This window comes from Mytilus edulis, chromosome 9 (genome assembly GCF_963676685.1).
Source record: "Mytilus edulis chromosome 9, xbMytEdul2.2, whole genome shotgun sequence".
NCBI classification, from domain to species: domain Eukaryota; kingdom Metazoa; phylum Mollusca; class Bivalvia; order Mytilida; family Mytilidae; genus Mytilus; species Mytilus edulis.
The window spans coordinates 58862598-58877199 of record NC_092352.1 but is presented as its reverse complement, the minus strand read 5'-3'; the positions used below and the strand labels follow the sequence as shown (position 1 = coordinate 58877199).

At 32.8% G+C, this 14602-nt stretch overlaps 1 protein-coding gene across 1 annotated transcript; it reads left to right on the top strand.

Moving 5' to 3' along the window:
* Positions 1-4639: 4639 nt before the first annotated feature.
* LOC139488659 (serine-rich adhesin for platelets-like) lies at positions 4640-13553 on the top strand. The gene is made up of 3 exons (XM_071274463.1): positions 4640-4857; positions 7678-7740; positions 10552-13553. Exons 1-3 carry the CDS (start codon positions 4779-4781, stop codon positions 11424-11426), a joined length of 1017 nt encoding a protein of 338 aa, XP_071130564.1. The 5' UTR covers positions 4640-4778; the 3' UTR covers positions 11427-13553.
* Positions 13554-14602: the final 1049 nt, after the last annotated feature.

The window sequence follows — 14602 nt, the reverse complement described above, 5'->3', positions numbered from 1 at the left end:
TACCAGGCTCAGAAGTCATTGCTCGTAAGATTGACTACGACTCTACCAAATCCTTAATAGCCATTTCAGCTAATCATCCACCTAACAGGGGTATTGAATATGCAAAGTTTCTGTGTTCTATCATCCGATACATTAGTTTTAAATACATGTATAACAACTCGACAATCTGGATTGGAGGTGATTTCAACCTACCTGACATCAACTGGTTATCAAACAACATCACAGGTAACTAGAACCACAAAGACATTAATGACACCTTATTGTCGCTAGAGCACGCCCGAGGGCCTATCCAATCTGTCCAATTGCCAACAAGATGTTTAAACATCCTGGACTTATTACTAAAAAACATCCCTCATAACTATATGTTAGCCAGTCCCTGGAAATAGTAGCCACAAAATCGTTGTGAGATACACTGAACAAATGACAAGTCAATGATTCGTCTGGCCTCAAAACCACATACACCGACAACACAAATATGAGCGCTCCACTGCATACTTCTTGTCCTTAAAGAAACCTTTCTCCTAATTCCATAATACATTTTAAAATTTGCAGCTTTTAACTGTTAAAGTATAAATGCTAAAAAGCATAGTTTCTGTAAAGTTTTAGTCACTTGTACCATATATTATATACCTGCAAATGAAATTTGGTGAACCAAGCATTTACAACAGCGAACTACTACCTCTCCTATTTTCCCCTTGCAACTTTCCGCAAAGACTGGAAATGTCTACGGTGATTGCGATCAAACTTAACATTATAAGCAATGCTGATAAATACCAGGCTCAGAAGTCATTGCTCGTAAGATTGACTACGACTCTACCAAATCCTTAATAGCCATTTCAGCTAATCATCCACCTAACAGGGGTATTGAATATGCAAAGTTTCTGTGTTCTATCATCCGATACATTAGTTTTAAATACATGTATAACAACTCGACAATCTGGATTGGAGGTGATTTCAACCTACCTGACATCAACTGGTTATCAAACAACATCACAGGTAACTAGAACCACAAAGACATTAATGACACCTTATTGTCGCTAGAGCACGCCCGAGGGCCTATCAAATCTGTCCAATTGCCAACAAGAGGCTCAAACATCCTTGAATTATTACTAAAAAACATCGCTCATAACTATATGTTAGCCAGTTCCTAGTAATAGTAGCCACAAAATCGTTGTGAGATACACTGAACGAATGACAAGTCAATGATTCGTCTGGCCTCAAAACCACATACATCGACAACACAAATATGAGCGCTCCACTGCATACTTCTTGTCCTTAAAGAAACTTTTCTCCTAATTCGATAATACATTTTAAAATTTGCAGCTTTTTTAAAACTGTTAAAGTATAAATGCTAAAAAGCATAGTTTCTGTAACTTTTTAGTCCCTTGTAACCCATATATCATACCTGCAAATGAAGTTTGGTGAACCAACCATATACAACAGCGAACTACTACCTCTCCTATTTTCCCCTTGCGATTTAGCAAAGACTGGAAATGTCTACGGTGATTGCGATCAAACTTAACATTATAAGCAATGCTGATAAATACCAGGCTCGGAAGTCATTGCTCGTAAGATTGACTACGACTCTAACAAATCCTTAATAATCATTTCAGCTAATCATCCACCTAACAGGCTAGGGGTATTGAATATGCAAAGTTTCTGTGTTCTATCATCCGATACATTTGTTTTAAATACATGTATAACAACTCGACAATCTGGATTGGAGGTGATTTCAACCTACCTGACATCAACTGGTTATCAAACAACATCACAGGTAACTAGAACCACAAAGACATTAATGACACCTTATTGTCGCTAGAGCACGCCCGAGGGCCTATCCAATCTGTCCAATTGCCAACAAGAGGCTCAAACATCCTGGACTTATTACTATAAAACATCCCTCATAACTATATGTTAGCCAGTCCCTGGAAATAGGTACCACAAAATCGTTGTGAGATACACTGAACGAATGACAAGTCAATGATACGTCTGGCCTCAAAACCACATACATCGATAACACAAATATGAGCGCTCCACTGCATACTTCTTGTCCTTAAAGAAACTTTTCTCCTAATTCGATAATACATTTTAAAATTTGCAGCTTTTAACTGTTAAAGTATAAATGCTAAAAAGCATAGTTTCTGTAACGTTTTAGTCACTTGTAACCCATATATCATACCTGCAAATGAAATTTGGTGAACCAACCATTTACAACAGCGAACTACTACCTCTCCTAATTTTCCCTTGCAACTTTCCGCAAAGACTGGAAATGTCTACGGTGATTGCGATCAAACTTAACATTATAAGCAATGCTGATAAATACCAGGCTCAGAAGTCATTGCTCGTAAGATTGGCTACGACTCTAACAAATCCTTAATAGTCATTTCAGCTAATCATCCACCTAACAGGGGTATTGAATATGCAAAGTTTCTGTGTTCTATCATCCGATACATTAGTTTTAAATACATGTATAACAACTCGATAATCTGGATTGGAGGTGATTTCAACCTACCTGACATCAACTGGTCATCAAATACCATAACAGGTAAGCAGTACCACAAAGACACCAATGACTCCTTCTCGTCACTAGATAATTACCTTGGGATTATCCAATCTGTTCAATTGCCAACAAGAGGTCTAAACGTCCTGGACTTATTCCTAAAAATACCATCCCTTATAACTATATTTTAGCAAGCCCCTACAATGAGCAGCCACGAAATCGTTTTCTTAGATTCAAGCATAACTGTCATGAGACAAAAAACGTTTAAAAAATAGTTCAAATGTGTAAAAGATCAGATATTATATCCCACAAGTTTTAAGACGCTGCAAAGTTATTGGCTTCAGAATTTACTAATAAATACAACGAACAGTTCGACATTTACACCTTGTGGATAGGATAACTGCATCATTATCATAAATAAAGATTAACCATGTAAATCTGCACCTACAAGGATATAGCAAGCATGGATAACCAAGGAACTCTGCTCGCTATCTCGACTAGAACAAAAGCTCTACAATCGGGCTAGAAAACATGTACATGTACGTATACGGGAACATAAAAATAAAAAACCAAGAGGAAATGAAGAGAGATATATAATCAGTATATAAACAACATGATATGCGCGTCTAATGATTCCAGCAATAAATTGTTATGGTACTATATTAATGACCGCTGTGGAATGGTTCTACTAAAACGGAATTGACTCGGTTATAGTTACAGTGAAATCAAGTCTTACATCTTAACTCACAAATTTTAACGGTCTTTACAACCGAGAACATATCTAACCTACCAAACTTAGGACAAAACTCAACCCGAGATACCAAATTCATCAATGTTATTCGGTGTAGTTAAACCTCTACATATTGCTTTACCTTTAACATTTCTGGCACAGACAGTATTCCAACACGATATATAAAAGAGACTGCAAACGAAAAGGCGCCTGTCAGAACTCTCATATTTTAGGTCTCGATTGATCAGGGTAAAATTCCATCTGACTTGAAAACATATCTAAAGTCGCACGTGTATTCAAAGAGAACAAAAACCAACCTTCAACTTATAGCCCTAACAAAATAAATCATTTGATGTTCGCTTGGTACGACAAAAAATCAGAAATCCTCATCTAGCTTATATATCAACAAAGATTATAAAATGAAATGTCAATTTTATGACACATCGATTTTTTTAACAATCTGTAGTTCAGGGAGTATTGGTAAATATCTTGTATTCTTTGTTAATATATATCTTTTTGTCTACTGTTTTTCTTTAATCGATAGAATTAAATATTTACCCTCTGCATATTCATATCATAAATTCACTGGAACGAAGTCAATCTTTTTGTTTTTGTAAAAGTGCAGTGACAAACATTTTAGTGATCAAGAGCAAAACAAATGAGGTTTTGTAAAGTGAGCGTCATGAAGAGCAAATATTTAAACGGTCATCTGTCAACATGTCGTTTTTCCGTAACATAGTCGAAAATGGAGACAAATTTTCTCGAGTGATTCTTGAAAAAAGCAAATGCATTTATCATATACATGTATGGGTCTGAATAATTAGTAAGGCCCCTTGTCTCCCTTAATCAACCTCTGTTTGAATAATTCATACATTCTTGATGTTGAAAAATCTGGATGATGTCCAACAAAAAATTTACGTTCCTTTATGAAACAAAAACTGAAGGTTAGAATTATTCATAACAAATAAAATATCGAACGCTAATTTCTCCAAAACAGTCATTGTATGTGAAAGTTACAAAATCAGGTTATCATCCAACTCATCCAATCTGGAAAAAATATTTGATATTTCCAGATTGGATGAGTTGGATGATAACCTGATTTTGTAACTTTCACATACATTGAATTGACTGTTTTGGAGAAATAAGCCTTCGATATTTTATTTGTTATGAATAATTCTTTACTTGTTTTTAGATTCTTCTAGTAAATTTAATTATCAATAATCATGTATGAATCATTAATATCATGTATAACAAATGAATATCACAATCTTATGACAGTGTACACTCAGTCTGTTAATTTACAAGTCATGCATTTGGAGGTTTTCTTTTCAAATATTTTCTAATCTTAAGTTTAACCCGTGACCGCACTTGTATGTGTATAAACAATTGTATATTTAAAAAGGAAGGATGTACGTTATTTGAGTCATGCAATTAAAACTTATCGTTTAAATAAAGTCTATTTACTTGACTGTGAATTTAAAAAAAATCACGGAAATATTTCTAAATACATGCAATAGTCTTGTACGATAGAAAGACTTCTTTGTTTAAATGGATACTTATTGGATTGTTTTAGTATATAGGATATTTTTGCATGCATTCTTACTTTCATTAGTACCCGCACAATTTGGTAAGTGCTATAAAGTACAATTTAAATTCAATAGCAATTTTTAAAATGCATATTTTCAAAGTCCCCGCACGTATACAGACTCATCGTATGTTGTTGTTCCAACTTGTAAGACAAGTATCAAGGAACTAACTATCATGACTATGGTACAGTCCGATTGTGTAAAAAAATATTTTGTATATTTTAGGAAGAGGACAGTTTCAGTTGCCTCCTCCAATTGAAATTTAGTTCTTCATTTCGATATCCGTTTGATATTGTTGATACGGAAATGCAAATTCAACAGTTTATGAAAAGTTTGGATTGTTGTTTTATGCATCTTCCTATTGTTATGAAAAATCAAAATTATAATTTGTGAAACCTGATTGTACAATTGTATTGGAACAGTTGATACATTCCAAAATGTCTACACCCAAGATAACATTTGTGGTACATTATATATTCGTCCCATGAAGAGTAATTTGCACTCACTAGTCAAACTTGTTTAGCTTTAACCACTAACTAAGTGAAAAGTACGAATCAGTTCTAGAATGCCTTGTTATTGCTTGAATAAATTTCCCTACATAGCGATGCGTTCGTTCGAACATATGTATTTCTAATTTAAAAAGTTTGCGGCAGAGCTAGCGAGAAATTTAAATAACACAATAAGCAAAGCAAAAATATTTGAATAATAACCGGAAAGACGATTATACTAACATTCTATATATTTTGTGTAAAACATTTCATAATGTATATGAAAGACAATAACCGTTCATGACTATGATAACGTTCGCTATATGATATATTTCTTGTTACAACTCAGATTAGTCACTAAAATTTTATTACTTGTAAATCGACAGTACTAAATTTTCGTCACATATTATCTCAAGAGGCAGTTTCAGTTCATCAGGAAAAAAAAGCCTAAGAATTTAAACAGTTATGAAAATGTCTCATGTAGTTTAATGTTTCAGACGAACTATATACATGTATTAGACTTTTTTTCAGGTTATAATGACCCTTTTTAATCTGAGAGAATGAAAAAAAATCAAAATGTAGTGATTTGTCTTTCATTTGATATAAAATGAATGCACGGTCTAAACTGGTAGATCTAGAAACAAAATTAATATCAATAGTAAAGGAGATTTTACTGTGGAATAATTACATTAGATGTATGTTTCATTATAATACGTTATTCTGATTGGCTAACTGCACATCATGTGTTATTCCTTAAGCTATTGCATTACACAATAAAACTTATCATTCAGGATACATGTAACACGTGGTCCCACAATAGTGCACAGGTAAATTAAAAAAAAAATGATAAAATTCGTGTTTTCATGATCCTAGCTAAAAAATGTAATTATAAGTATTGAATGCTTCTTTTTGTAACTTCATAGGTTTGTAAAAGCGTTGACGGTGCGCACATTTTTAGCATAAAATCTTCCGCGCTTCATACAAAATGTACTTCGGTCAACGCTTTAACACCCCAATACAGTTACAAAAAGAAGCATTCAATTCTAAATTGATAGCTTGATAACCTCATCATAGACATCATTATGTTTCTTAACAATGTTTCTACAACAATTGAAAAAAATGCATATTTTGCCTTACTTTGAAATTAAACAGAATTATTTATATAAAGATGTCTTTTTATGAAGACAAATATCGTATTTAACAATTTATTTGGTATGTTTATGAACTCTATATTTGCGGATTTTATTCTATAAAAAAGTGAAATGACAAAAATATCAAACTCCAATTAAAGTTATAAAAGGCAAGTAATTAAATTATTACACGTGTCTAAACCAATCCAAGGAGTAATCAAGCATTTCTATAATGTTTTTGTTTTTGGGAAGACGTTTGGTAGTTTTCTGATCATTATAATTTGTAATGCGGGCTTAATTTTGACATTCGTAGTGTTCCCAAGTGTATTGGTGTCATGTAATTATTTAAGTATTCTTTCTATTGTGTTGGATTAAGTGTTTTATTGTTTTCATTCCGCATGGTGTTTCGGATATCAATTTAGGTCACACTCGGACCAAGGCCGTTCATCCTCATCAGGTGCTCTGGCCAATACTTAGATTATTTATTTGATCTATTAATATGCTTGCTTTTTATATCGGATGCGATTATCTTAAAGAGCAAATTCTCGATTCGTTCAAGTTCATGTTTTGAGTTTGTTGCATTCCAATGCCTCTGAATATTATATTCTTATTCTTAATCTATCATAATGTGAACATTCAAGAAGCAATCTTTATTTCATAAATTATTTGACATATTTATATCAGCATTTCTAAGATAATTTTCCTGTCAAATATTTACTTAGCGATAATTTTCATGGTAGTAGCAATATCTAACGTTGCGTCAGTACGAAGAAGTGAAAATTCATAGTGATCCAAACACTTTTCAAAGCTGGTAGACAGATTAAATATAATCATGCATAATTTGTTCGTTTTCTATTCTTATCCAAAGTACAAAATTTATGGACAAACGTTTTAAATGTCAGTTTTGATTTAATATTATCGATATAGGCAAATCATGGAGATGAAAGCGATCAACTGAAAAAAAACTAAAATGTTCTTTATTAGATGCACAGTGACGTTTGTTTTAGACATCTTGCATCAAAGCATGCAAATAGTATAACAAATACACAGTGGACATATTTTACAAGCACAGAAATTACTGAAATAAAACTGACGTGTCGATGATTCTTAAAAATCTAAATATTACTTTCAGTTTGGGCAAAATAATGATAACAGTTTTCTCACTTTCGGTTTAAAATATATTTCATGGTAAGTATGTTGTGAAATCTTCAATGGACTGCTTAAAACATTTTTCTGTTTTCAGCTAATGTTACTACTACTGCTACAGTGCTTTCAGCTATCAACTCAAAAGAAAGTGATAGTCCAGGTATGTTAAAATAAACACACGAAAAAATAATATCACAAACGGTACCAATTGTTCTGCCCTAGGTGGACATTTTGACAATCAATGTCTCTTCAGTAATGCTCGAGGCCGAAATGTTTGAAAATCCAAAGCTTATTAAAAATCTGATGAGTTATTAAAAAAAAAGACCATACTGCAGTATAGTTAAAGCCTTGCAATTAATCAGAGCTTTGCATATTGAATATGCTTTCCTTACTTTTAAATCATTTCCAAAGTTTTGTAACAGCAAATTTTAATGAAATGAAATCCGTTTTTCATGCCTGTACCAAAGTACTTCTAAAATGATCTCAAGTGAGACATTGTTTCAGATGAACTATGTATAGGACTTTGATGAATTACTTGTCTGCAGGGGCTAATGGTCCCTATCTGTCTAAAAACGAAATGTTTCGAAATGAGATGATATTAAATGAAAAATAATTTTGAAATGTATCTAAATAATTGAACTCTGATTTTATGATAAATTGTGAATGTTGAAGACGATTTTACTGTCTAGAAAAAGACCAAATCTATTTTTCCCACAATAAAAGACAAATATGCATATTTTTATATATCTTTGATTATTGAAATATTGACCACACTGACGTAAACACTAACCTTCAACATTTTAAAGATGTTGACATTCATTATAAGTCAAATGATTCCTACTGACCAAAAGAGGCCGAGTATTTAAACTTCGTCCGTCTCGTTTACGGGTTTTATAAACCTCTACAATCCACAAGGTATAAAACCACTCGTTTCGTGTAAACATATCTAATTTGCAAAAGTAGCAAAAGGGATTGGTCACTTGTTAAAACAACATTAGTGACGTCCTCTCCCAGAAACCCATAAAACCACTAATGCATAGCCCCATTGACCTCTATGCTAAATTTTGCAATTTCAGGCATTAATGGCTACTTTGTTTAAAATTTGATTAAAGTGGCAGTTATTTCATGTCCAAACTTTACCTTATAGTGACTAGTTCTGAAAAAAAACCAAATACCTGCTCTACTATCAAAATGTCATGTATTTTTTTTGTTTTTAAACACATCTTTCAACAAGGGTTCTAGCAAAACTACCCAAATATACCCGCTATTGACACAATTACAGTTATGCGTAGGAACGATTTTGTTGAAAATGTGTACTCCTTTCAATATGTTCTTTCCGACCGGGCCTGAATTAGTAGTTCTATACCATAAGAGATAAGTAAAGACCATATGACGACGTTATTACACATAGGACTTTCCTCAACAAGTTTTGTATAGAATATATACAAAGACGTCATGATACAAATATACAATTGTTTAGCCCCTTGGGATCCACAAGTACCACATGTACCTACATGACGGCGTAATACATATTATTTGATACTAAGCTAACATATGTGGGATATTGTTCCACATTATTTATCTGTATATTTGGAATAATTTGTACTTGCTCTAAACATTCGGGCCTTTAAGCTGTATCAATATGGATATATATGTGAGTTTTCACATAAAGACAAAAGAATCATTTTCATTAACGTCAAACTACGTATTCAGATAAAACTAACTTAAACACAAATACATACGAATGGAAACCATAATAAAAGGTCAAATTTTGGTTAAAATACATCAATTATGCTTAATAAGTTTCTTATCGTACCCTTTATCAAAAATCATTTCAAACTGTTTACACAACTTTACACAATATTATAGTATTATCATAAGTATTTGCATTGTTTAGTGTTGTCTTGTATACAAAGTTGTTGCTTTGAAAAATTACACTTCCTGCTTTGAATTTATAAAACAAACCTTGCTTGCAATATCTTTATGAACATTTATAAGAGTATGAAACCGCAAGCATTTTTATGTTAAAGTAATAAACATGACAAAGGAGCATAATTCTTCAACAATTAATGCTAATTGCCCAAATTTGAACTTTGTCTGCAAGGTTTGATTCGAAGCATCGTGTATGAGTTTCATAACGTGTATGTAGGGCAAATTAAAGTAATGATAAGGTTATGAAAACGGGACGGATGGACAGAACGAAAGACGGACGGACGATCAATGGTATTAACTAAATGTCCTCCATTGCCCACGGCTGGAGCATTAAAATAAATTTGATACATGTATAAAATAAAACATATTGGGTAGCCAAATACTTGTATTGTCAAGTAGACTCATTTACATGGCGGGAATATTATAACAATAACCTTATTGAAATGTAGAAGCTTGCACATCCTATTACCGGCTATTGTAACAGCAGGATCAACAGGTCAAACAAATTAAGCTATGTGTTAAACAGTTTTAATGCATTTGCAAATATTAACACAGATATCATTTGTTGAACCACGAAATCCAATTGCTTACAGCCCAACAGAGAATACATACTGATGATATTGCATAAGGTGTAATGCTATCACGTGAGAAATTTCCGCAACATAAAACTGCTTCTATTTACTGTAACAATTAAAGATTTTTTTTTTTTTTGTAAATTTAATCTAGATACAAATGTATCAACATATAATAAGGCATCAGGGTACCGCTTTCTATTAAAACGAACAAAATTTACATTCACTTATTGTGATAAAAAAAACATTGGGAGAGAGAAACATATGCAAAGTATAATTTTAAACATTTCACAACTGAAGTAAGGAAAATATAAAATATTAAAGAATTCCTACCTACAACTAAATACTATGATCATTAAATTAGATATTGTCTTACTTCAAAACAAATTGCTACTTCATTTTTATTGTTGAGTTTTTTTTTTATTTATTCTGCTATAACATGTATAATCTAATTCTTTTTTTTTCAGCTGGTATACCAGTTTACGCCGTGATTGCCCTATATACAATTGTGTTTACAACAGTTGCTGGTATAGTGATCATCATAAAGCGCTGTAGAAAACATAGAGCCAACAATTCGAAACCCAGTGGGACTCCGCTAAATATTATTGTTACAGAGACTATTGAATCGTCGGACTGTAGCAATATAAACAACGATAAAAGAACAGGTGTTGATATTCAAAAGATAAAGAACACTCATGATATTGAAACATCAATTGAACAGGAAGATAGTATTTGCAACAAATACGAATCGTTATCAACCAACCGAAACTCAGTTCAACATATCTATGAATTAGACTCAACCCATACCAATCAATATGAATCATTAACTAAACAACGAGAATCGGATAGACATACATATGAATCTACAGAACATACATCACCACTAGACATTAAAACTTCTACTCCATATCAGTCGCTTACTAACCCTCCGGAATCAGATAAACATGTGTATGCGTCCACCCATACCAATCAATATGAATCATTATCGAAACAACGAGAATCGGATAAACATACATATGAATCTACAGAACAAGCGTTGTCGGTATCGATGGAACAGGAGCTATCTCAATATCAGTCGCTTACTAACCCTCCAGAATCAGATAAACATGTGTATGCGTCCACCCATACCAATCAATATGAATCATTATCGAAACAACGAGAATCGGATAAACATACATATGAATCTACAGAACAAGCGTTGTCGGTATCGATGGAACAGGAGCTATCTCAATATCAGTCGCTTACTAACCCTCCGGAATCAGATAAACATGTGTATGCGTCCACCCATACCAATCAATATGAATCATTATCGAAACAACGAGAATCGGATAAACATACATAATGAATCTACAGAACAAGAGTTGCCGGTATCGATGGAACAGGAGCTATCTCAATATCTGTCGCTTACTAACCCTCCAGAATCAGATAAACATGTGTATGCGTCAACCCATACCAATCAATATGAATCATTATCGATACAACGAGAATCGGATAAACATACATATGAATCTACAGAACATGCGTTGCCGGTATCTAAGGAACAGGAGCTATCTCCATATCAGTCACTTACTAACCCTCTAGAATCAGATAAACAGGTGTATGCGTCAACAGCGTCCTAACAATGATGTGCTCAAGCAAAACATGTAGTCGGTTATTGGATATGCATTATTTTAAGCAGTATGTCATCATATTTTACGGCTTTGCATGCTGAATATCTCAAATTGAAACCAGACGATAACATACACAATGTATCAATTTTATATGAAAATATAAAGATATATAAAAGAGTATAAACATGTAAAAAGCAACACACCATCAAATTTGATAAATGTAGATTGTCTAACATATAACTGGTAGAACTAGTGTAACTAACTAAACACTCATTGTTTTATCAGATTTTTAGAAAGAGATTGATACTGGGGTAGATTAGTTGTTGCGCCGAAATAACTGTTGGACTGATTTTTCATATTTTATTTTTAATAAAAGTGCCTTTTTTCTAAACAAAAAAGTATTTAAGAGTTTATAGTTTAATCCTTTGTATGTAACAGTTCAGCTAAATATAATATTTAACTCTTTAGAATAATGTTTCTTTTGACATGTTTGTTACTATAAATAATTAGTTGGTTTACTTTCCGAGCATGCATGTTAAACATATACAACGTAATATATCTAGTTTTAAAAAGCCTTTAACTTTCATATTCAAATATTATGTTTGTATTGACTGTTTCAACGTAAATGATTAAACGTTTTTTTTTCGTAAAAGGAAATATGATATTTATTCAGAACATATATATTTTCAATCGTGTTTATAATCTTAAATATGCAGGCTTTATAGCTTTCTTTGCGATATGAGCTAATGCTCTGTGTTGACCTTTAATGGTTTACTTTTCTTGACTTACATCTAGACATTGACAATGAGGGTCGGTTGAAAACAAAAGTTTACGACAAAAAAGATGATTTCAGCTTTCCAATTGTGAACTTTCCATTTCTTAGTAGCAACATTCCAGCAGCACCTGCATACGGTGCATATATCTACCAATTGATACAATATTCCCGTGCTTGCATTTCCTATCATGATTTACTTGATAGAGGGTTGCTGCTCACAAGGAAGCAAAACCAAAGTTCCAAATGGTGAAGTTGAAATCATCACTTCGTAAATTTTACGGACGCCATCACGAGTTGGTTGACCGTTATGAAATATCCGTTTCACTAATGATATCGGATACGTTCCTTACGTCGTAACTACAACTCCTTTCCTTTCATGAATGTGACCTACCGAATTAGACTATTTACCGGATTTGTAATCACATAAGCAATACGACGGGTGTCACATGTGGAGCAGGATCTGCTTACCCTTCCAGAGCACCTGAGATCACCCCTAGTTTTTGGTGGGGTTCGTGTTGTTTATTCTTTAGTTTTCTATGTTGTGTCATGTTTACTATTGTTTTTCTGTTTGTCTTTTTCATTTTTAGCCATGGCGTTGTCAGTTTCTTTTAGATTTATGAGTTTGACTGTCCCTTTGGTATCTTTCGTCCCCCTGTTACAAGTTGTAAATTTGATGGAGAGTTGTCTCATTGGCACTCGTACAAACTCTTCTTAAATCTATCAAATATTTGTTATTTCACGTTAAGCAAGCAAGTACATGTACAACACATCATTTTTTTTTATACGTTATTCCTTTAACATGTTTAATTTGTAAAACTTATATAGGAGATATATATTGTATTAAGGAATGCTTTGGTGTAAGTTATGATTTTTGGGAAGTCTGAAAATGTTTTATTGTTTAATATTTGGTAGATAGTTGTAATACAGATTTTTGAAGCTCGAAATTTTCACAACTGGTTTTGTAAATGAAATTACAATATAAGACATTTAGTGTTTGTAATTTGTATATTACCTGTATTATATCGTACTCTGCACTCATACGATTGTGGATGACATTGATGAAATAAATTTCTTTTAACATTTACTGCTGCTATCTAAAAATAAATATATATTATTAAACTTCTATCCTGTTTTACTCAATTAATTAGCTGGTACCATTTACCGACAACGGTTGTTGTAGCCGAGCAAAGCGTTTAAAAGATTGCTGTTAAAAACTCAATAAAACGTAAAAGAACAAAAATACCGAACTCAAAGGAAAATTCAAAACGGAAAGTATCTTATCAAATCGTAAGCTCTAACACATCAAACGAATGGGAAACAAACTGACATATTCCTGACTTGGATGCTCAATGCTCTTCAACTTCGTACTTTATTTGGCCTTTTTAATTTTTTTGGATTCGAGCGTCACTGAAGAGTTTTGTAGACAAAACGCGCGTCTGGCGTATATATTAAATTTAGTCCTGGTATCTATGATGAGTTTATTGGTACATTTCAATATGTAAACATTTAGGAATGCACTGCATTAATATTGATGGACAAAAATTGAGAACAAAATATACAGTATTTCGTTATACAGGTTATATTTGATCTTATATTATTCAATGGGAAAATTTGATCACGCCTGTACAACAAAAAGCATCGCTTAGATCAAATCGTAGTGTTTTTAGTTTGATTAGGTATATATTATATAGATTGCATATATTGGGTATACTATGTTTTGGATATTGCCCTAAGGACAGCAACCCGATAAACTTTTGATTGATATTAAAGAAAGTCTTTTTCTGTGGTTGTGGTCGAACTATATGTTTAGCTAAACATTTCACCAACCAGAAAGTGACCAGAGCATTTGCAGCAATGTCAGACAAAATTAATGAAAACAACGATCAAATCAGAACGCATGATAGACGGCGTTTTGTCCTGCCATGAATTCCTAAAAATTCAAAGACATGAATCTGCCATGCATTAGGACTACACATTCTTGAAATGATGACCAACATGTAAAATTATTTTCATTAGGAATTCTTGTATTTTATTTTAAGATATTGGCAACCGCCTTATCCACGGATATATATTGAGGAACAAGATGTATGATGCAAACATTTTTCTGTGTATGTTCGTGCCAAATCAGATACT

Bases quoted from the DNA above. Each gene is read 5' to 3' on its own strand.
- LOC139488659 (XM_071274463.1), top strand. From the start codon at position 4,779: ATGGATACTTATTGGATTGTTTTAGTATATAGGATATTTTTGCATGCA. The intron at 4,858-7,677 runs GTAAGTGCTATA...TTCTGTTTTCAG, and splicing joins ATTAGTACCCGCACAATTTG to CTAATGTTACTACTACTGCT. The intron at 7,741-10,551 runs GTATGTTAAAAT...TTTTTTTTTCAG, and splicing joins AAAAGAAAGTGATAGTCCAG to CTGGTATACCAGTTTACGCC.